The sequence below is a fragment of the Misgurnus anguillicaudatus genome, chromosome 22 (assembly GCF_027580225.2).
Source record: "Misgurnus anguillicaudatus chromosome 22, ASM2758022v2, whole genome shotgun sequence".
NCBI classification, from domain to species: Eukaryota; Metazoa; Chordata; class Actinopteri; order Cypriniformes; family Cobitidae; genus Misgurnus; species Misgurnus anguillicaudatus.
The window spans coordinates 22,880,399-22,905,835 of record NC_073358.2 but is presented as its reverse complement, the minus strand read 5'-3'; the positions used below and the strand labels follow the sequence as shown (position 1 = coordinate 22,905,835).

The window sequence follows — 25,437 nt, the reverse complement described above, 5'->3', positions numbered from 1 at the left end:
ACAGTCTCTGTGAGGCTAATCAGAGAGCAGTCGGACTCTGTTCTGCAGGCACAGTCACAGAAGCAGATGGCCAATTGGAGAGAGAGAGAGAGAGAGAGAGAGAGAGAGAGAGAGAGAGAGAGAGAGAGAGAGAGAGAGAGAGAGAGAGAGAGGGATTGAGAGTAGGAGGGTGAGTCAGAGTCATGCACACGGCAAAGATTAACCCGACCTGCTCTGCTGGATGGGGCTGCCACAGAGGATAAGCAAGTACCAGAAGCGGAGCATCCTGACAGTTTTCCTTGCACTAACTGAGCTCTTGGCGTATATCAATAAACTAATTGGAATCTGTCAGCACTTGGAGATATGTTATCGTTCAGTGCATCGTTAAAGTTTTGGGTACTGTTTATATAATCGAGGAGGGGGACTGCCAACACTGTGGCTGTTTTTCTCCGTATTGAATTCTTTTATATTAAAGATGGCGAATGGACCTAAGCACTCACAATTTTAGATTATTTGAGTTCTTTAGTTACTAAAGCTGATGTTTAATGTAATGTCTGTATAGTAATTCCTTCATATTTTCCAAAGCTTTGAGCTTAAAGGTGCAACACTGTATGTAATTTTCGTCACTAGAGAAAAACAACAGTAACCAAAGCTTTGAGCTTAAAGGTGCAATATGTAATCTTGCTTAATGACTCTGTTAAGGAACATGGAACGATGAGTTGTGGTCTTCGCCGATAGGTATCGACTTCATGCAACACTATGCAGACGACAGGCTTAATGAAATCAAAGTACAGAGTACCGAGATGCCCACACACATATAGTTTCTATTGCAGCAATAGCAGAAATCAAGGATAATCCTGATATATTGTCATCGACAAGTGACCCTATTAACAGGGGCGGAGCCCTGGTTAAAACAAACATTGTTGAAAATATTTGGGATAATGTATAAAGACAACCGAAGAAAATATATAACACTGTGCTAATATTTTTTGGATATCTTAAAGCAGGGGTCTCCAACCTTTTTATGAGCAAGGGCTACCACAATGGATAAAACAATCTGGAGGGCTACTTTTTGATATAGTCTACTTAAAACTTTTTTGTTTTACTTGTTTATTTTATTTTATTGTAATTTCTTTATATGTTTTAGTATTGTTTAAAATTGTAACATACGTAAACCAAGCCAAGCTAATATAAAACTATAATGTAATGAATAAATATTACAGTTGAGACTATTAATAGAATGTGCTTTGGGGTTGTGCACACCAAAACTTATACGCCCGCGGACGGCGCATGTTTTCGAATTGATTCCAAAGAGGTAAAAATCAAATGTTTAACTCTAGGGGAGCTGGAAAATTAGCCTATTTTCAAAAAATAGTGTCCCTTTAATTGTGCCCTTAAGAAACAAACATTATGGTACGCTTAATGTTAGCGTTAGTTGATGGTTTGAAATATGCAGCCTGATCTCATGAGAATTCGTACATATTTTACGAGTTGGCTAATTCATATGAATTCGTACGAAGTTAGTCGTGCAATAATGTATGATTATCAAAAAACAGTAATGAAACCCTAACCCCAACTTCACAGGGGCAAATGCAAATCATAAAAAAATATGTAATGAATAAATATTACAGTTGAGACTATTAATAGAATGTGCTTTGGGGTTGTGCACACCAAAACTTATACGCCCGCGGACGGCGCATGTTTTCGAATTGATTCCAATGGAAACTTGGTGTTTTTCAAATAAGCCGGCCCTCTGCGTTTTTTTTTTCGCGCTTGGCGCTGAGCGTCGAGAGTTGAAAGAGATTCAACTTTGGGTGAAAAGCTCCGCTCGTCAATGTCAGTTCTGACACGGCCGTCCAACCACAGTGGAGGAGGTGCGGGACAAGCACCACAACAACCAACCGGCCCACAGCTCAAGTATCAAAAAAGAGATCTACGTTGGCGACGATAACTTGCTTCTTTGTTTACTTTGGGGTTTGTACCTTTTGCATATCGTTAACATGTACTAATACACACTTACACACCAAAGGAAATGTAAAATTGTAAATCGGACCATAGGAGCTCTTTAAAATATGTAATTTAATCATGCAGTCTGTCTTTCCCCATTCAAGTAGATAGGACTTTAGTCTTGCATGACTAAAATAGCGCCCGGAGGTGTTGCAAACATGGCTGCTGAGTGGCACGACTTCCATAAAGGGACTTTGATGCCAGTCATATAAATAACCTCGTAAAACTGTTTTTGTTTACACAAGCAAGTTGCCTCGTGTGAGTCATTCAGTGGAGCTCACCTGACTAGTCAAATATAACTCATTCTGAGTCCCACCCAGACGCTGTGCTTTACTGGGAGTGCTTGAATGTATTGATATTTGCATATAATTTAAATATCGATTGTAAATATGACAAATTTAGAATCCAACCATTGGCTTTAGAGGTGGGGTTTGTCCAATCAATTTCACATTTTCTGTAAGCTGATATAAGCTATAATAATCTGTGCTACTATGACTAAAAATTTTCTACCATAAAGCCAGAATGAAGATGAATAGCTACAACCTCTCAGCTGTTGATAGTAGGAAAGCAGACCTCCCATCCTAATATACTGTATTTCTGGTCCTGATGTGGGTCTGATGGAAGCAGAGAGCTAAAGCACAGGGAGAGGAGTACTTGTAGATGTGCAGGGGAACGCCAGACTTTACCAGTAATGAGAGTCTGGATCCCTGTGGCTTTATTTCTTGACAATTGATAAATGTTTTTCATACTGTGCTGAAAGCTATGCCAAAATGCTTTTTTGCTGCATATGCAATGGGTTCATCCACAAGTGCATCTTTAAATACAGATGTTTATTTTGTTATCGGCAGGCACATTTTTGGAGTCTAAATCCAGAAAAGGATTGTGTCTGAATCTGCTTTTGTATGTCATATATTTAAATCTGCAGTCGATTAGTAAAGATAGCGCCTGTTTGAATGTTTGCTTAGTGAGATTCGGTATGAATGAGAACCAAAGCATGAGCGGACGTCAGTGTTCACTCGCCCCGCTGACCACCGCCCTCTCTGGGCTAAATCTCTGACAGGGATTCTCTGGCTCTCATGTTGGCTTTGTTTGTTTATGATCGCCAAAATGAGATCAAACCAGCAGCACTTGGTGTCATGATCAAACTATTACTTGTTTTTTTTAATTCATATTTAGTGTCTTTTGTGTTGTTATTGTTTTGGCGCGAGGTAAAAGTTAATAAAACTATACTTGTATAACGTTACTATTGCTTTCTCATTTATTCTTAACGCGATACGAGCACTCGATTATTATTAAACTTTGTTCTTGTCAGTACTACATAAAACGGTTTTTAATAAGTGTCAGAGAGATGTTTTTGCATGCTGCTTATAAATATATCAGTGGCGATATCTCATAACATGTTTTAATAGTCACGTCACAATAAAATAAATGATCAATGTCCACATTTAAAAGCTGCGGTGCTTACCTGCAGTTCCACTGTGTTTTCGCGTTCTGAGAAGAGATATCGCTCCAGAAAAAATGTGTTTACATTCCTCTTTCCAAGTGTCCACACGATGTGACTGACAAGACATAACTTCCATTAAGTTTAACGTAACATCCAAGAGCGCTGATCTTTGACGGAATAATAATAACTTGGTATACACACACTGATTTACGAGCTAGTGAACTAATGAGACACACGGAGAGTGATTAAAAACAGCGCGTTTGTGTGTGTCCGTGTGTGTGTGCAGTTTCTCCATTCAGAGACGAGCCTGTTAAGAGGACCTCCATTCACTAGGTGGCGGAATGATACGAAAGGTGAAGCGGTTACTGTGCCGTTATCAGTAGAATATTGCACGCCTCTTAGCCAATCAGATTCGAGAACCAGAAAGAACTGTTGTATAATATTATATATCTCATGATATATATAAATGCTCTCCATTTTTACACTCTTACACGTCCACTTTAAACAATCACAAAAAAATATTTTCACATTGTCTATTGCACAAAAGAAATCCGGCAATGTTGTGTCATAAACCTTAACATATGGGCTCCCCCTCCACATTCTGCATGAACAGCATGTCACCGATATTATTCCTCACACAGCTGGAGACAACATGTGAAATGCCAACCCACAACAATCCCCTATCAATTACATGTACTGTTTGGGTCTCTGCAAACTAGTTGTTCGAAATTGCCGAATTTAGACTCTGAAAGGGGAAGCAATTATTTGCTTCTTTTTTCTCTATTTCTCTTTCTTTGTCTGTGCTTTGTGTCTGCGCTGGCACATGAGTTGCAAACATCCTCCCTAATGAAATCAGATCAATGAGGAATTGGGAGGATGCTGAGGCGTAGCCAGTTGACAAATCTTGCATGTCAGAGACAATGCAAAAGCCAGGGACGGGTGGAGGCGAGCTGGGGGTACAAAGGCAAGGCCATGTCTGCCTCCTCCAGCACCAGCTGTGCCTGCGCTTTATGTACGCAACCATGCACAAACAACAGATGGGGCTCCTTCTCCAGTTTGTTATTTAATGGAAGCGGTTTTGATTTTTCATCCTTATTATCCCGCCCAAAACTCAGTGGCGTGTACTGGACTCCGGAAATGAGGAGGCAAACTGCTCTCTGAGTTTGGGATTTTAAGATAAAGGCACGTGAACAGTACCATACTCTTATTAATAATTACTTGATTGACTCATTTTGTTTTATGTTCAACATACTGTATTAAGAAAACTACACTGTGAAAAGTGTGCAGCTGTTACACTGAAATTGTGTTTCTGTCCTACTTAAAAAAAAACAACCTCATAAAACATTTGTGCACGCATCTTATCATGACCTATATGTAGTTCTAAACATTTTAAAGTTAGGTGCCCTCTAACTGGTGCATGGGCGGGTTGGCCATCTGGCAATTAAATGCCAGAGGCGCCAAACCATTTTTTTATGTGAGTTTTTTATATATATAGCCGATTAGAGGTTACGCGGACGCAGGGGCGAACTGGTCATCTGGAGCACCGGGAGTTTTCCCAGTGGGCCGCTTGGCAATGTGGGGCGTTCGATGTTATGCACGTAAGTTATAGAGATATAAAAATAATGATTACAACACTGTATTTTCTTGGGACCCACTTGTAACTCACTGCTGTCATTGCTGCCTCCTTCAAAACACACCGTCGCTTAGTGCAGCAGTCAACAGCGCACATCAGTGTCAAAATGTTGACAAATTACATATAAAGAAGGAGGGAGTTTCTGTTCACAGACGCTCCTGTAAACAACTTCCAGCCAAACAAATAACACAGATGAGACCAATCAAGTGAAAGAAGTCGGGTGTTTCTTAAGACAAACGCATATTCCAGCAATTGCATTACAGAGCTGAGCAGAATTCCAACCAATTAAATAAAAGAAAATTCACTTTTAGTATGCACGTACGCGCCTACTGTATTTCCAACATAACACAAAAGTCTTACTTACCGCATAACTCATAACCCGGTTGGGACTTTTCAATGAAATCAGTGTTAAACAAACACACACGCAAAACTCTGCTGCTACCCCAGATAAACAAATGCTGGTTTTCTTCTCATTACATCCAAAAACACACTTCGTCTTTCATGCCTTTGTTGAGTCTTGATATAAAATGAAGCTGTCACGTGAAGTTATGCATGTGACTTAGCGTCCTAGTTTCTCGCTGATTGATGTGTGAAAATGTATGTAAATTTCTTTTTTTTTTTTATTGAACTGTTGTTTTTGTTATTTACTTCTTTTTGGACCATTCAACAAAAGATCTTTGGTAAACACCTCAAGTACACTGTTGAAAGCTGGATTAACAACAAAATGACTTTAATTGGTAATTTATAAATTACAGATAAATTATTTCACTTTAAGTGAAGACTTTAAAGCTTAAATGTTTTAGATTTTACCAATTGAAGTTATTTTTAAATGTTTTTCACCTAATATTTTTTTTTTCTTAAAGTAAGAAAATCTACTGTTTTTTTCGGACTATATAGTTTGGCTAGTCCTGCGACTTATAGTCAGGTGCGACTTATAAGTCATTATGAGTTAATTTTGACATATATGAACCAAGAGACAACATTACGTCTATAGCCGCTATATGCTGCTCCTGTATTTATGTAATTCAATTGATTCAGTGATGTGGATTGACGAGTCTCCAAACTTGATGCGCGTTGGCTTGTTCTGTTCATTTCGCCTATTAAGCCTTCCAGTTCTGTATGCTATTGTGTATTGTGTAAATAACTGATAATGTTACTTTAACGTACTGACACCTATTCAGCCTGCTGTTCTGTGTGCCATTGTTTAGTTAAATATCTTGCCTTTCCAGATTAAATGTCTGTTCTTTGGCTTGGATTTTGTGAAATAATTTTCTAAATAAATGCGATGTATAGTCCACTGCGACTTATATATGCTATTTCTGCTTTATGATGCATTTTTGATTGATGCGACTTATACTCTAGAGCGACTTATAGTCTGGAAAATACGTTAAGTAAGTTCAACTTATTTTTTTTCAATTTAAGTAATTTTTAAGTAGATCCAATTTTTTACAGTGTACTGTATATCGGCAAACATGGATGTTATTTGAAATCAACCAAGCTGAAAAACATGAAAAAAGTCATTTCAAGTAATATCAAGTTCATTTCATGTGTTTCTTTTTAATTATTCCGACCTTGTATACCAGTTTCCAGTTTTGAATCATGCTGCTGCAATACTGTATGTTTCATCTCACCTGTAACGTATTACACATATTTTGTTGTTACCCTCCTTGCATAATGACATGCTTTAGGAGCTCAATAAACAACACAATTACTACAACCCTGCCAGCTTCTCAAAACTTCATCCACTGGTGTCGCGGTTCAATAGCATTGTGCTTATTTGCACACTATTTGTTCTCATATTCTCCTATTTTGTACTATCAATCATTTTCCTAGAAAGATTTGTTGCTGAGAAACTGCCTCTGTTGCCCCACACTGTAAACTGTTTTTTCACTTACATTTTTAAGTATGTTCAACTTGGTTTTTCCATTTATTTCAAATTAGATTTTTTATCTTGACTAGTTATGAGTTGCTATAACTGTATAGAAAGACTAACAAGTAAACTGAAAAATATTTTGATTCCCAAAACACGAAAAATCATAATCGATGAAGAAAATGGTAAAAACATGAAAAAAACTAAAACACTATTGATTCTTCTTGTTCTTTGTGTGTCCATATAAATGTCTCATTTATATCCTAAGAGACAGACTTCACACCTCAGAATATTTTAATTCTGCTATATTGCTGCAGAAGTGATTCGCAGAATGGTCCAGGCTGAAATGAATGAGCTTTATAATCAAGCACAGAGCGAATCAAATGTTAAAAAAATACGGGGGAGATAATGAACGACACATGACTTTAAAATGGTCTATGCAATGACACCTGCCCAGTGGTGCGAGTCCCCCAAATGTAGAATGAGAATGGGTTCTGTCTACATTACAACAAATTCTTTTAGTGTCAAGGCGAGTTACAGGACGAACCTCTGAAAGGTTTTAACATTAGGTGCATTAAGCATTACAACATATGCAGCTACTTCTAAAATTTAGTAAAAATATTTGAGTATTTATGTGTCATACATGTGTACGTTCACAAACAGTCAGCTCATTTGGTTCATTAACTAAAAATATAGCCATCTAGTTAATTCCAATGAACTAAGAAAACAGCAGCCTGACAAAATGATGATAAGTCCTTTAAAGTGAAGCTATTTCAGGAGAATTAGAACAGAAATGAGAACTAGTATACATATTAAAATTGAAGGTAATTAGTTAGATGAAATTTGAGTCCGTAGTATAAAGAAGCATTAGATTCAGTAGCCATAATGAAAACATTACAGAATGAATACAGGTACTATGCTTGCATGTTATTTTTTTCTGCAAAATGATGTCTTCTTGGAAAAATCCAATGGTGCATTGTTTTGTTTTCTATGCAAACACATTTTTGTTGTGGCTTTTTTGAACAGTATTTACATTTTTCTTGGAAAAAGCAATTACAGGACAAGTGTGGATGCTGTAAAGACCGTCACATAATTAATCACACACCTCCGCCAGCCAATTAGCTTGTCTGCTGCCCCTCCCTCTTTTCGCTCTTTACATTTGTCGAATAGCATGTTAATATTGGAAAAGCCCCGCTGCTGTCAACTTTAACTGCATTAAGCTGACAGTTGCGCCAACAGCCTCGCTTTCTACCTTATGAAGTAATAACATGGTTGACTGACCTCAACAGGAAGCCAGCACCGATATGCTATTGACATTTGACAGGGCTGTGGGTAGAACGGCCAGTGAAAATGACCCTGCATGTCAGGTGGTAGTACGTACAACAAACAGAAACAGCTGATTGTACAATTTTGAGCCGTACGAGCAATGCATTCTTGTAGTGTGTTGCTTCCCAGATATTTAATATCTGTGTGGTTGTTGTGATTGCGCTTTGCTGTGTGACAACGGCAAGGAATGAGGTTGGGGGAGAAGCTTATACTGCGGTATTCGACAATGATGGATGTGTGCGGGGGTACCTGTGCAAGAGAAACCAAAGGTTTTATGATAAAACTTTGTATTGTAATTTGCATGTGCGTGTGCCATACTAAAACCATCTTTGTATTCTCACACCTTCCATGCATCTCCTTTTTCCACACCTCAATGGCAAAAATAGTTGCAAATAATCTGATCTTAATTTGGAGCATACATTATCCCACGCCAACTGTCACATGCTAAAACCAAGTTGTTTGCAGCTACAATGGCAACACAATACGACAAATTGTTTATGTAGATACAAATTCCATCAGGGTTTCCCTTTTTAATTATATTTGAAATATGTACTGTAATTAGGTGGAAGTGTTTTGTTTTCCTAACAAGTACCATAATTCTGTGCTATTTATTACAATGCATCTTTTTTGTGAATATATCGGGCATGATTAATCAGATCCTGCTAAATAACTGCCTTAGATTTCTTTAGTGCTAGTTTTTATTTTGTTATTCATCTATTTAAATTCCTAACACTTTATTCTTTTAGTTTCTCAAGAGGCTATGTTGTCTCCTAAGGATGAATTGCTTATGTTGTTAAATTGCTTGTGCTTTGAATTAAAGTGTCTGCTAAATGAATAAATGTAAATGCAGAATTATAAAAGCACAGTCTACTGGTTGCATCATCTGCCTTAGTAACAATGGCAGACAGTTTAACCTCTCTCTGAGGCTATTTTGGGGATTTTCGCCTGGATTTGGCCTACCCAATTTCAAAAGCTTTCCATACCCACATGCAGAGGTGTACATACAAAAGTTTGGTATCATTTTACAGGAAACCCTTTGAAATTTCATAAAACACTGTTGAAAGTGCTAAACATGGTTTTATGTGTTGTCAGTCCTCTAATAAACACAAAAATAAATAGGTGCTTTTTGGTGTTTTTTTTAAAGTCTTTATTTAAAAGTGTATAACTCTGGCCCTGAGTGGTAACGAAACCTGCAGACAGTTTTGTTTGATTCCAGCAATTATCTTCTTACAGATAATCTATGCAAAAGTTATTCTACTCCAACTGAAGGGAGCAATAATACCCTTTTTGTATTTAATTTCCACCTAAAATATTTGAAGTGTCCCCATAACCACACACAGTGGAATAAATGCAATTTCTTTATATAATTTTACAGAAAACCCTTTAAAGTTACATAGAAAGCTGCTGTTTGTGACAAATATTGTTACTTATGTTGTTTTTCATATGATGAAACACCAAATTGTCTTTTTTTGTGTTGTAAACACTGTCTTTGAAAGTGAATAACTCTGGTTCTGTGTACTCTAGCAGACTGCAGAGTTTGATCTCTTTAACTTGTCGAATTCAAAAGTTATTCTTGTTTTACTGAAGGGTGTGAAACTAAATTTTTCATATAAGAATTGTTTTTTTGTTTTGCACATATAATAAATAGCATGCACACAACCAAAAAAATGCTTTGAATGGACTCATTTTGTAGAGTAGGACCTAAGATAAAAGATGGTGTAGGCTATCTGTGCTATCTGAGGCAGTTCACACCCAAGTTTCACATACGTTTACAAAAGACAATTTTTTTACCTCATTATTCATTCGACGTTTGTTGGATATGTTATGATAATAGAACAAAATTAATGATGTAGCCTTATTCCTGAGAGTGAGAGCTTTCATTTGATATAAAACTTGCCCATGTTTGTCATACTTGAAAAATATGAAATATGTGAATATTAAATGATATTTAAAATATGGGGGGTGGATGATAGTTTTAAATTAATTGTAAATAATTTTCTTACAGTAAAAGATATGTCAAATTGATGAAAGTAGAGATTCTAAGCTTTCAAACAGTATCTCATATGTGGTACTGGGTCCATGACAGACCATTATAAATTAAAGATGTATTTTATATTAAGTAATAATAAATAATTCTGGACCCGGTACAGGGTCCTAGAGTTAAAGAAGTTAAAAGTGGAAAAAGACAGTGTTGTTTGATCTTTCTCTCCTGAGTGTGAGGTGGTTGTTGTTGTGCAGCTGGGCATGAACAATATCACACAGCAAATCATCCAAAATAATGCAAATGTAACTGCAATTTTTTCCATTTGAAGTGATCACAAGGCTCTCTCTGTGGGAGTAGATCTTCCTCCACATGAATTTGCATGTCATGTATACATTAGTTTTGTAGTGACTATGTTGTGACATTGAATTTCACGGCTCAGTTTATATATAAAGGCAGATATTAAGTGGATTTAAATTATTTTTGTATAACTTTGTATGTCGGGTCACTATTTTCTGTTCAATTATAAATGAATGGGGACAAAGGCTTTTAAGCTTCAAATAGGTAAAAAGGCAAAAGCACCAAAATCATCATAAAAGTGGTCCATCTGCTCGCTACATTTCAAGCCTTTTGAAGTTATATGAAAGCCTTGTGTAGGGAATAGACCAAAATTGAAGTTGTTATTCAATGATCTGATTTGAAATAATGTGATATCATTCACAAATTTAATATAATCTTTTCCTCCAGTGAGCTGTTAACTGCTGCGTCTAAATCATTTAGAGTTAAACATGAGAACCGGATCAATCCGATTTGTGAAGAACCATTTCTTTCATTCAGACCAGTTCTGTGAAGTGAATCATCTGATTCATTACAAAGATCTGACTAAAGAGTTCTTCATGACTTTGATGCAGTTTAGTTCCTTGGAGTAAAGTATTTTCTGGACTATAAGTCGCTCCGGAGTATAAATCGCATCAGTCAAAAATGCGCTTTGAACATTTCAACTACACAATAGCACAGAACAGCAGGCTGAATAGGTGTCCGTACGTGTTAAAGTAACACAAACAGTTATTTACACGATACACAATTACATACAAGAAGGCTGAATAGACTTAATCAACACAAGAATCCAAATCAAGTTCAAAAAGGTCTAAAGGGCATTTCACATCACTGAATCCATTGCATTACATAAATACAGGAGCAGCATAGAGCAGAATCTCGCGGCTGTACCCGGTAATGGTTTCTCTTGGTTCATGTAAAATCATTTTGACGTATAAGTCGCACCTGACTATAAATTCCAGGACCCGCCAAACTATAAATAAAAATAAAACACATAAAAAATAGAGACCATGGTAAAAGCTCCTCCTTACTGTATAGGTCTTCCTAGTAAGAAAGTCAAGTTTGGAACAGCATAGATATTTGGGTTAATACAGTAATTTTCATATGAAGTGACCTATGCATTTATGTTTTGGAGACGTGCATGTAACTATCCGATGACCGATTGTTTTTCATCTTTCTTCAGGGTCTTCATGAAGAATGTCAGTACCTCTTTCAACCTCAGCTCATTGTTCAGAGGCTCATTGGGATTTCAGTGCTGTATCCTGGTTACTTCATTGAACAGATGATTCCACTTCACAACAGATCTGTACTCTACAAGTGAGTGGCTATTTTATCTAGGCCAAAAGCCTGAGACTACTACTAAAATAATTCTAGATTAATTTACATTGCTAAAAATAACTATATTTTGTGTAATTTGGTTTGAGGTTCATGGTTCAAAAAAACACATTCAAAAACACATACTGAAGATGCAATGTTCTCCAATTAGCCAGCTATTCAGTGTGTTGTGATTGGCTGAATACATGTGCCGGAAATGTGACGCTCCTTACTATATTTGGAAGATCAGACTGACCTGAGATCAGCTCCCAACAGGAGATAATATAGATGATACTATATACTACCTTATGAATCTGATCCAGAAATGTAGATGACCAAGCTGATCGAGCATAAGCGCGGCTTGAGCAGAACGTAACAGATTGGTAAGGTAAGGATACTAAAACATAAAACCATGTCTGCATTTGTAATTGTAGAAACGACAAACAGCAAGCGCTACTCCACACTTCTTAAAACTGCTCAAAAACACAGGCTGTGAGTCAGAAGCGGGCGGAATTGGAATTATGATAATATTTTATATAATATAATTTATACAATACATATAAAAATTCTACCCTGTTCCATTGCAGAACCATCATTTCTCTTTATCTTCACTGAATTGCTTAAAGTATACAAAGATGAACACACTAACATCTCCTCTCACTTTTTCTCTTCCTCTTTTTACATCGAGTGAGCACTTGACCATTCCACACACACATCCTTCTAAAGCATCCCCCTATTTCAGCTTTCTACTCTCATTAGGTTCAGATATTAAAGCTCTCCTCTCAATGAGCAAATAAAGCCTTTCTAAATGAAAAAAGAGGAAAATGGATAGGAGAGGAGTAAGGTGCTAAACATAAACAAAAGGGTGCACAGAAAAGACAGTCAGCTCTGGACATCATGTAAATGTTTTTTTTTGGTGGCATTAAAAGTTCTCTTGATTTAATGAAAGCTCTACATTCATGTACATCAAAAGGATATGTACAGGTGCACTTTACATTAAATAAACTAACTAACAAGGGGCGGCAGTGGCTCAGTGGTTCATGTAGGTTGTCTACAAATCGAAAGGTTGGTGGTACAATTCCCAGTTCCACCTGACCAAGCGTCGAGGTGCCCTTGAGAAAGAAACCTAACCCCAGCTGCTCCCAACGAGCTGGATGGTGCCTTGCATGGCTGACACCGCTATCGGTGTATGAATGTGTGAGTGAATGGGTGAATGTGAGGCAAAATTGTAAAAGTGCTTTGGATGGCCATAGGTCTGTTAAAAGCGCTATATAAATGCAGTCCATTTAACTTGCTCCAAAGCAAAAGCGTTTTAGCATTGCCAGCACACAGTGAAAATACACCATCATAGTTGACTTTATTTAAACTTCAGCCACTCAGAGCCCCCAATGCAAACGATCATTAAAAAGGTGCCTCCCACTGCCATGAACGCACTGGGCCCTATTTTAACAATCTAAGCGCATTGTCTAAAGCGCACTAAATGGGCTTGTCCGATTCCACTTTTGCTAATTTAACGACGGGAAAAATGTTTGTGCGCCAAGCGCACGGTCTAAAAGGGTTGTTCCTATTCTTGTAATGAGTAATGGGTGTGTTTTGGGTGTAACGTGCAATAAACCAACGAGAGTCTTATCTCTCACCCCCTTTAAAAGCCAGTTGCGCTGGTGCTATGTCTAAATCCTATTTAGATGACGGACTTTGTAAACTGAAAAACTAAGCGGAGCAAGAAGACCACCAGTTTAAGAATAATGTTAAAAAATTGTGTTGTTTTCAAGAATTTACAAACGTGCGGAGAGTCGTTTCAGGACTCGGATAGTGCCATGTTTTTTTAAGCATTACTTAAAAAAGTTCTCCTCTAATCATATCCACAGGGACAAGTCATCATATACAATAAATCTGTGGGAAAGCATTTTAAAAACATTCAAAAACAGATGCATTTGTTTAAAGCAAAGCATTTATTTACTTACCAGGCTACAGGTGAAGCAGCTTTTTGCGCCTCATAATCCATCCTCATTAATGTCCAAGAGACTCAATAATAATCTTTTACATTTTAATCCTTTAATTTTTCATATTTAAAAGCGTTTTTGTGCTGCTGCGCATCCATGTATGTGATAAGCAAACCCGAGTTGTCGTCCCGTTTATAGGCGCATATTTCTAACGCGCTCATTAAATAACAAAAACACTATTGTGGCATTGACTTTAGAGCAGGTTTTAGTTGGTCAATGACGTAGTCTATTTTAGTTGCCTTAAAATAGCAATGCCCCAACAATGGGCCTGAACACACCTCATTTTCAGACCAGAACGCCCATGGGCGCAACATTGGGCGCAAATGCATTTGCTATATAAACAACGTGGCAATAAAACTTGAAAATTATAATTGCGCTGGGTTGAAACTAGCAAAAGACACTTGCGTCACACATTGCGTTGCATTGCGCCGGGTGTATGATAGAGCCCGTTCTGTTTGATCGTCAGCTAAGACTGCAATAAATGTCTTAAATTCTATAGACCACATTTACATTCCAAGAAAAAATATATCTGGATTTTATTCAGTGAATGTGTAAAGTAATTGTGTTCTGTTTAGCTGGTTGTTCGATTTGTTCATATTGTTAATTATCAAAAAACAAAAGAAAACGCTAATCATGTTAAATATTTACTCTAACTTCACTCTATTGTTCGCTGAGGCTTGGAGCCATCCTGATAAATTTGTCCCTGACTCCATTAACTCTGTTGGAGGCCCTGCTAATATTAAATGTCCTATTTAAATGTTTTATATTATATGTTCATTTTCAATATATTCTCAGTATCTATTAATCACACCCTTAGGTAAGAATAGTGTATCATTGATTTTTTTTATAGCTAAAACAAAACATTGAATAGAAGTTCTGTTTTACAATTTATTTAACACCATGGATTCAAGGTCTACTATAAGATGTTTGCCTTTATTCCTTTATTACACCAGTGCTTGCATCACAGTCGGCTCTCTGTAAGTATTTATGAGAGAATATCCACTAGAGCAAGTGCACTAAGCATGTATCCTATACATTTCTCTCACTTGTGCTTTGCAGAGTGTTCATTCCAAACTACATATCTCGGGTGAAGGTACAGCTGGTGGACTGCAATACAAAAAACAGGAGTGGGGAGAGCTGTCCAGTCCTGCTTAAGATTCGCTCAAGGGCTCCGCCTGTGCATAATTCCAGTGCTATGGACTGCAGAGAGAACGTTCCCTGCGAGCTAGAGGTTCCTCTGCCATCCTGGGAGCAGTGGTACTATATTTTGGTGGAGCGGTACCTCAGTAGCTCAGATGTCTACTTCCGCATCGGTGTTCAGGTTAAAGGTAAGTCTTTCAATTAACAGAATTTAAGGACAATAATACTTTTATTAATGACCTGATAATAGTCTACACTGTAAAAAAAACATTCATGGGTCAATGACGTGACGTTAATTATTTTGTGTTCGTATGGTTCAATTTAATGTAAAAGGGTTAAAATTCGTAAATAATTTTGCAGATTACTTGCATACATTCTCTTTTTGAGGACCAAGTCTAAAATTTCTGGTTTTATTTCATTTTGAAAGAATATTTGGGGGATAATTGCAAAAATGTCAATATGGTGTAACCGGTTTGTGTCAATTGGTGTAACTAGTATTTTTTAAAGGCGCTCTATTTTCGGCGTTTTTGTCAAACAGCGACCCCTAGAGTCGCTGTAGAATACTTGTAACTGTCGTAATTTCCCAGTCCCACTCTAATACACCTCCGAATATAATGAACAGGTAATGTTTCACAATTTCATACAAATATTAGGCTACTGCATAGTGTACTAATCTACAGATGATGTTAATAGGATAATAAGAAGTTTATTCCAAGTGTAGAGTGCATATAATAATAAAGTAGCCAACCACGTTTGCTGGCTTATAACGTTTTTACATGATTGCAGCTAAATCACAAGTAAACATTACAAAATGCCATGACAAAGTTAATTGTGTACGTTGCATTATTTCATAACATTGTTCGTTATAATGTCACTATACATGATTATTGCTATTTATCATAATAGTTTGCAAATTGTGCATGTTTACACTATTTACAACCTCTACGCTTATTTATGTCCTGATAATTATGTGAGATATTGACAACTGTTGTCATGATAATAGCATTACATACTACAAGCAAGCGCAACAACATACAACATAGGCCGCAAACAAGTTTACAAATAAGAGATTTACGTACTAGTCCATCAACATGATCGCCAGGTCAGCATCCCTGTTGCATCCAGTGCTGTCTTTTAGCTCACGCCAATGAGTAAAAAGTTTAAACCTGACCGAGTGGGACTCTTGTCCAGTTCCTAACGCGGTCAGATTCTCTTTTCCTTCTCTCTTCTGAACGCGCTTTCTTAACTTTTAAATCGTTTAGCCTCACGTCTCAAATTCGCAGGTGCAGTTGTTGTTATAGGCTTGATCGACTTCATGCGGCGCTGCAAGAACCGAAAGCCGGATGACATCAAAGTGCCGTTTTGGATCATTCTTGCGGTACTTTGACGTCATCCGGCGGTCGGTTCTTGCAGCGCCGCACGAAGTCGAACAAGCCTAACGTGTGTGACGTTGTTGCCGTAAAGCAAGTCGTGATTCTCGCGAGATTTGTCAGGGGCGGTTCTCTCAAGCTTGCATTGCTGGTTTTGCTAGCAGCGTCCTACCCGAGCTTCGACAGGAGGATGATTCGCCCTACTATGACTTGTTTACCACCGAAATAACTTTGAAGCTGTTATATTAAGGTAAAATAAATGCATAGTATGTCTTTAAATGAAAATAAATATATTCATAAAAATTTGGAATAAAATATAATCATCTAGCTTAGTGTAATATGGTTTTTTTTACTATATATTTTACATCATTTGTCAAAGATGATTCAGAAAACAAAGCTGTTTTCAGCATATGTCAGGACAAATATTACAAAAACGCATTAAAATTTACATTTATAAATAACTAATAAAATTTATTTTTTGTGTGATATATTTAAATGTTTTTTTTTTTATGAATATGCTTACATGCCATCAAGGTGAATAAAATATTTAATATTTCTCATTCTTTGGGGCAATTGGCGGTTACACCATTTGACATAGTCATGGTGCATTTTGATGAAATGGCAGCTTTAAGATACTTTGCATGTCCAACAGTGACATAAAACGACACTTTTCAGTGGGTCCACCTGGTATCATTATATCCAGCCCAAGTGCTTGATAGCACCTTACATGGAAATATTTTTGCCCAGTTCATTTGAATGGGGAACTGGTTGATGATTTGATCCAGCCTTTATTAATTCTTTAGTGGGATTTATTAAATAGCAGGCATATGGCTTTTAGTTATTTAGCTGTGGTTTCTGATTGGGTTGTGATAAATTGCATTTTGGCATATTAACGCTACTTGGAATGTATATGGACTTAACCACTAGAAGGACTTTATTCTTTATTCTGTCAAAGGCAGGTGTTTACAAGGCCCAGGTGAAGGTGGGAAATGAAAGTGTGTGATGAGAGGCAGCCTTTATTATAAATCTCTTTGATAAATTAGAACCTTGGTAAGCTCAGATGAGGACCCTGTCTGGGAACAGAGCCTCTGCTTTCATTTTGCTTGATGTTACAATGAAGTGGGTGAAGAATTCCTTCCTTTTCATTTTTGGAGTATGTGTGATAAATATGGCAATTGGGTTGCTCGCAAAGTGTGAAATAGATCAGTACTCAGTTCAGTCACTTAAACCATATTATTTCAGCACTGGGAAGTTGTATTTCTTCTCAGCAGACCTTCTTTGAATCTTATACAGACCTGGCAAAATCTCCACTTATTAAAAAAATCTACGTCTTTGGACAAGACATAGTAAACAGTTGCAAAATGCACTAAATATGCAATTAGAAACATAAGGGGTTGCAATCACAAGAGACCCAAGTTTGAATGTGATCCACAGTCCATTTACATTCATCTCTCTACTGAAAAATCCAGCTAAGACCAGCATAAGCTGGTGAGCTGGTTTTAGCTGGTCTACAGCTTGGTTTTAGCTGTTTTTGCTGGTGTAGCAAGCTGCCTGGTTTTGCTGGTGTAGCAAGCTGGTCTAGCTGTGTTTTGGTCACATTTTAAGCTGGTCTAGCTGGACGTAGCTGGTCAGGCTGAAATACCAGCTGGCCCACCACCATGACCAGCTTTGTCAGGCTGGGAGGACCAGCGTAAACCACCTTAAAACAGCTAAAACCAGCTGGATTAGCTGGATTATTCAGTAGGGCTTCCGTGCATTTATAGGTCTTTGCTTTGCTTGTGCAGAGAGTATTCAGTTAAAATCATTGTGCTTGATAGAGAAGAGCACACAGTAGCCATTTAATGGCATATTGACGATTGAGCTCCCTGTATATTACAATTATAGCATGACATCACACTAATTGGATGTTTGTACTAATTTATTATATATTACAAAAACGATCAATCATCGATCAATATTTATTTTTGACGGAGATAGCTTATTTTTTAGCTGCTTGTGCGTCTATATGCTCACCCAACTCAACTTTATTTCCTTTTGTGCTCTTGTTGGGCTTGAGCCCTAATGTCAAAAAGTCTGTAAACCGAGTACAGCCATTGGATCTTTGTTATTATGTTTTGTTATGATGTTTGACTGTCACAGCAGTTTAACATTTCTGACTTTTAAGGTCAGAAAGTTTTTAAGGTCATAAAGACAATAACCCAGTTTATTATTTCTCCGGAAAGGAAGGCACGATTATCAAAACACTGTCAGACACTCTGTTTCTGTCAGATCGATTTTTTCATTTCATTCTGAAGTTTCTTCGTATATCCCCCCATTTCACCTGAATGTCTAGCAGAGCTTTTGTAAGAGCCATGATGCCAGGGGATGTTGGCCCTGATGGCTTGGTAAGAGGGGATGAAGAGAAAGGCCATTGATGTTCAATGAGGCTGAACAGTCTCAGACCAGCTTATATAAAGCACTCACGGGGGGAAACAATTGGCCATGATGAGATGGTCTACCTGTGCAGCACATTATCGATGTGCGTGAGGGGCGAAAAAAGGAAAACCTTTCTAGCACCGAGTTATTGCTGTTTTCCCACATTCAAGACTGAGAGACAATTTTCGCATTTCAAGCTATTTGCTACATTTATAGAGAAGATACAGCAAAATGTTTTGCTGTATGTATTAGGGTTGTCAACAGATTTAAATATCACAATGTATCTAAATCCTTATAAATGTTACATTTCATAAACAAATTTGCAATGCTATTCTTTAAGTAAATCTGAATAAATAAATAAAACACAATAATACATATTACTAGCCTGGTGATCTTTACAATAACATTGTTTCTGCTATTAATATTTCATACTTGTTGATCTATGATATTATGGTGGGATGAACCCACACAAATGCCACCAAAATTTGTAAATACCACTTGGAAAATCAAGATTTTCTTTAAATTCTTTTAAAAAGTAATTTCAGAGAATTGTTTCTAAACACAATTTAAAAGTTAAAAGACTAAGAATAATATACCGTACTTTCCGAACTATAAGCCGCACCGGAGTATGAGCCTAAGCCGCAACATTCAAAAATGCGTCATTAAGACGAAATAACATATATAAGTCACAGTGGACTATACGACGCGTTTATTTAGAAAATTATTTCACAAAATCCAAGCCGAAGAACAGACATTTAATCTGGAAAGGCAAGTTATTCAACTAAACAATAGCACAGAACAGCAGGCTGAATAGATGTCTGTAGTTAAAGTAATATTATTTGTTTTTTATACGATAAACCATAGCATACAGAACTTACCTGGAAGGTTGAATAGGCTAAATTAACCGAACAAGCCAACTAGTGTGAAGTTCGCATACTCGTCATTCTGCATCACTGAATCCATTGAATTACATCAATACAGAAGCAGCATATAGCGGACTGTAGACGATAATGTTGAAATGTCTCTTGCCTCATAAATGTCAAAATTAATTCATACTGACTTACAAAGCGCACCTGATTATAAGACGCAGCACCAGCCAAGTTATAAAAAAAACGCGGCTTATAGACAGAAAAATACGGTAGTACTCAGTCTAATGCTGCATTTACACCAACTGCGGTAGAGGCGGCAAAAACGTGCTATTCGCGCGTAGTTGGATGCTTGAACATTTGAGTTCACTCGCTGCATTTGCGTTAAATTCTAGTCATTCGAGATTCGAAATTCGCATCATGGGAGGGGCTTCTGTGACTCCCCTGAGACACCGCCCACTTCCTGTAATCACGTCTCTACTACAGCAATGTACTGATTTGTTAACGCAGAGCGGAAATCCGCCGAAGTTCAGATTTTTCAACTCGCGCGTTTCCCGCAGCAACGCTCAATTCGCACCACACTTACTGCGTGTACCGCGCCACACGATGCCTAATCGCGTCTTTGCATTGACTTAACATGTAAATCACCCGCGCTTGCCGCCTGTACCTGTACAGATTTTAAAGTCGGAATGAAAATAAAACGAAAAACTGTCATTTGTATTGGAATTTTGTTGTATTTTTTTACAAATGAATTATCTGTGAGCTTCATTCTTTTTGAAAAATTCATGTTCCCTGATAATCTTTAATCCTCCTCAAAACGATCTCTCTTTACTTCTGATCATATGGTATGGCAGGTGGGCGGGGTCTGGGAAAAGATTGCAGTGATTTGCAATTTGACCCAACTTCAAATGATCCAATCAGATCTTAATGGACAAATTCAAATCCAGCCCTGCCTTATTTCATTTCAGAAATAAAACTTTTATGTGTCACCACAGGGAAAGTAAGGCAATCACTACTTCCGTTTCATGGCAACTTATTTATTTTATTGCTGTTTTTATTATTCAGACTTGGCCGGGTGGTTAATAATACATTTCTCTGTGGTGTGACAAACTCAGAACACATATTTAATATCACTTTACCCAGACTTTAAGTCCTGAGTTTAGGGCATGTCCTTGAGAACATAGAGGACACAGAGGAACCAACAGAAGCAACGCTGTAGTTGACAGTTGTAAAACTTTATATAAGCTGTTCGTACAAAATATATCACATCACTTTATAACAGTTATGGGTGATTCCACAGTTTAGGGCCTGCAAAAATCAATCTTCTTGGAGAAAGCCATTGTCCTCAGGTTAACATCCTAAGAAAACCTGGGATACAGCTGTGTGAAAGGCAGGATAAATCGGGCAATTGTAAACTAGTAAACTTTGATCAAAAAAGTTGAGTTGATGTATGTAACACTGGGCGAGGAGGCACAGAGACTCCCGTTTACCATATGATTTTAATGATGATTGACACATGACTAAATGTTTAGGTTCCTTTTAAATATTATTACTGCAGTAAAAGAGTTTATTTTGATTGCCCTCTCAAAATGAACACGATGCTGCTTTCGGTCCAAAACAACTAGCAATGATCCAACTGGCAAACTCTTTTATCCTTTCTCACCACAATGATCCTATTTAATGTTTACTTAACCAAAATTCACCACGTTCGTAACATTTTAATGTTCGTAAACTTTTGGACAGAAACCACAAACCTACCCACATTTGTGGAAATCCGTGAAATCCTGTCAACTCTTCCTCCCATGCAGGTCATGCGTGACCTAGACAATCTTATATCTGACTTGAGAACCGCAGAGACATTAGGAGATGGAAATTTTGCATTAGAATAAAATGTTCGACGTTATGATTTTTTTGACAGAAACTCTCTGCCCCTGTTTTATCACGATTTATTAACAATTTATCATTTAGCAACGCATATGGGAAATTAACCCACACAAAATGTTTTTATTGTTTTGCTACTAATAGAATTACATGGAAAAATTATATCTTTGTTTCCTTTAGATTTATAGTTTAATGTTTGTCACTGTTTGGACAAAAGGAGTTACGCACGTTAGTGAATGTTCCCTATCAAAAGCTTTACTCGATGCTGCGCTGCTAAGCGCTATGGGGAAACGTCTTTATCGTTGACCAGCTGAATATAGTGTGCAAACACGTCAATGAAATTGACCCGGAGGTATATAGCCTCGGTTGATGACGACATCACAGCGCACCCGATGCGAGGCTATAAAATAGATGAACAACAGCTGTGTCATCAGGTCTTTTTATTTTCAGACCAACTCTGAATGAGTGTGTGCTACACTGAAATGCAAATCTCTCTCTTACCTTTTGAACTACACTTGAGATCTTTGTTAGGAGTTAGATTCCAGCAAGATAGAGTGCAGACTTTCTCTCTTTCCGATTTTAAAGGAGTTTAAGTTAAAGGAAAATATGAGTAAGAAGAGTCACGAGCAGTCTAAGTCGTGTTTGTTTTCGCTTTATGGCGAAGGACGACACACACACTTAACTGTTTTGTGTGTTTGGGGGAGGAGCATGCGGTCATGGCTTTGTACAGTCTGATGAGTGCGAGCATTGTGAATCATTCACAATATAAATGATTCGTGCTCGCCGTGATTTTTTTCTGACCGCAACCTTAAATTAAGTTATATTTCTTCGCGTGATTCCAAAGCGCACTCCGGTGTTTCTTCGGGTTATGTGGGGGTAATTATAATAATGACGTTGATGATATCTCTCTCGGTTCTGCGGAGTTTCATAAACCAGCCTCCGAGCGATTCTCGCGCGATGAAAGTCGGTTGAGGAGCTTCTCGAGGTGGTAACACGCGCCAGGTTGCAAATTGATTGGCCTCGCGAGCCGGAGAACCCCAAACAAAGCAAACTAGCGGATAGGTTTCTATAGTGACAAAGGGAGAGGACGAAACATGAGCCTCTCTCTTTCTTTGAGGATCTCCATGGTGAATTAAATAAATCATGGGAAAGACCATACTCATTGCGTGCTTCATGCCCACGGCGTCAATTTATGACTATCGTGGGTACGAAGACGCGCGTATATACCGAAATGCCACAGGTGGAAGAGACGCACGCGAGTTATCTCTCGCCTGGCTCGGCATCCTCATTAAAGAAGCCTACCCTGCCCACGAAACCGTGTAAATAACTTCAGCTCTCGTGGGCAAAGCGTATCAAGCCGCAGGTCAGGCTGGTGCTGCGCTGCATACTATGACAATATTACAGGCATACCAGGCTGATCTGTTAAAGGATTTGAGTGCAGGCGAGACGATAGACAAAGAGACATTTGACGAGTTGCGTACTACAGATCTGTCTCTTCGTGTCATTAAATAAACGGCTCGCGCTATCGGCCGTACTATGTCTGCTCTGGTTAACACAGAGAGGCATTTATGGCTAAATCTGTCAGGCATAAATGAGAAGGATAAAACGTTTCTTTTAAATGCCCCTGTTTCCCTATTGGGTTTATTTGGTGATGCAGTTGACTCTGTTGTCACATAATTCACTAAGGTTAAAAAGCATGAGGGAATATTCCACTCTTTACAGTAGGGCTCGCCGGCGGGCGGGGCATATCATGTTATATCAGATCGCTCCGTCCCGTTGCCTTTACGAAGCCTCTCCACCTCCGCCGCCTCTGGGCTTGCGGGGGGGGGGGGGGATGGGGGCGGTTTCCATCATAATGTTAAAGGCCCTCTGTCTTCAATGTTAAAGGCCCCCCGTGCAGGGTTTTTAGCATTCCCCTAAGAGGAAATAATAAAATTAATACCATTATCAGAGAGTCTGGCAGCGTGGAAACTACTGCCAGCCGTTTCTGCTTGGGTAATAAGCACAGTACACTTAGGATACATAATCCAATTTATTCGTCGTCCTCCGCACTTCAATGGCGTGATATTCACTTCCGTGAGACCGGAACGAACGCACGTACTGTTGCAAGAAATACAAACTCTACTGATGAAAGGGGCCATAGAACATGTTCCCCTTCCAGAGAGACGGTCAGGCTTTTACAGCAGATACTTCTTCGTTCTTACAGTCTGCCTAGCTTTATCACCCCGCACACACACAAAATGTATGGATGCAGCACTGGCTCCATTGAGACTCCGGGGCATCCGCATTTTAAATTACATGGATGATTGGCTAATACTAGCAAAATCGCGATAGGTGGCGCTCCAACACAAAAACATTGTGTTAGCACATCTACTTTTTCTAGGGTTGAGACTCAACGCCAAGAAAAGCGTTCTTTCTCATGCCCAGAGAATGACTTATTTAGGGATAGTCGGGATTCGATTACGATACGGGCACATTTGTCTCCCGCACGAATCGAGGCCATTCAGCATACCCTGAGCAGAATCAGGCTAGGCCAGGATCTCACTGTGAAATAATATCAGAGGATATTAGGGTTTATGGCATCAGCATCCACGGTGATTCCTTTGGGGCTGTTGCATATGACGCCGTTTCAGAGCCGGAGGGTTTCATCCAAGGGCCAACCCTCAAAGGCTGATTAAAGTGATGCGCCACGGGCTTCATACACTAACTATGTGGATAAGACCCCGGTTTGTTGCCTTGGGTCCCACGCTATGAGCGACTTGTCATCGCAAACTGCTAATGACAGACGCCTCCCTGACGGGCTGGGGTGCGACCTTAGATGGTCGTCCAGCTCAAGGGGAATGGGAGGGTCATCAGCTCGGTTGGCACATCAATTGCCTAGAGCTGACGGCTGTATTTCTGGCCCTGAAATATTTTCTCCGCCAAATGAGAACCTGTCATGTCCTAGTGCGGGTGGACAACACAGCGACAGTCTCATATTTAAGTCACCAGGGAGGTCGGCGCTTGCGCAATCTGAACAAGATAGCGAGGCAAATTTTTCTCTGGGCTCAGGACAAGTTCCTGTCACTCAGAACAGTGTACATCCCAGAAAACCTATATGTAGGAGCAGATTTACTGTCCAGGCAGACATTATCGACTGGGGATTGGAAACCCCACCCAGACATAGTGTCTCAGATATGGACCTGATTTTACAGAGAGAAAGTGGACCTCTTGGCCTCTTTTCAGATAGCGCAATGTCTCCTTTACTTCTCTCTGAGTTCCCCAGCCCCCCTGGGTCTGGACGCAATGGCGCACACATGGCCGGACAAACGCCTTTATGCGTTTCCTCCAGTGGCGCTGCTCCCGCAGGTTCTAGCCAGAGTTCGCCAGCAAGGCTCTTGCCTCTTTCTGATAGCACCGCGTTGGCTGAACAGAGTATGGTTTTTTAGAGATAATATCTCTCCTCAACGGCTCGCTATGGGCAAGTCCGGAGAGGAGGGGCGTTCTGTCTCATATGATAATGCATCTCAGGCCCGACCTGTGGAATCTCCATGTTTGGCTCTTAAGGGTACCAACTGAGGGACACAGGTTTGTCGCCTGATGTTACTGACACTATTTTGAGTGCTAGGGCTCCTTCCACTAGAAAGAATTATGCCTTTAAATAGGGTGTCTTTGAAGCATGGTGCATGACACATAATGCAGATCCTGTTAACTGCCAGTTTGCTACAGTTCTGAGTTTTCTGCAGGAAAAGCTGTCAGCAGCTTATGCCCATCCACTCTCAGGTTTTATGTGGCCGCTTTTTCGGCTTGCCACGCTTTGGTGGACGGGGCGCCGTTCGGGAGGCATCCAACGATTGAGGCCTACAGCAAGGACTAAGATTCCTTCGTGGGAC

At 38.8% G+C, this 25,437-nt stretch overlaps 1 protein-coding gene across 2 annotated transcripts in view; it reads left to right on the top strand.

The window, feature by feature from the left end:
- Positions 1–25,437, top strand: part of tmem8b (transmembrane protein 8B) — a 245,368-nt gene that overhangs the window by 100,564 nt on the left and 119,367 nt on the right. For both annotated transcript variants that reach the window (XM_055200090.2, XM_055200091.2), the window contains 2 exons: positions 11,760–11,893; positions 14,953–15,221. In XM_055200090.2, the coding sequence (XP_055056065.1) occupies positions 11,760–11,893; positions 14,953–15,221 (403 nt within the window). The remainder of the gene's footprint in view (positions 1–11,759; positions 11,894–14,952; positions 15,222–25,437) is intronic.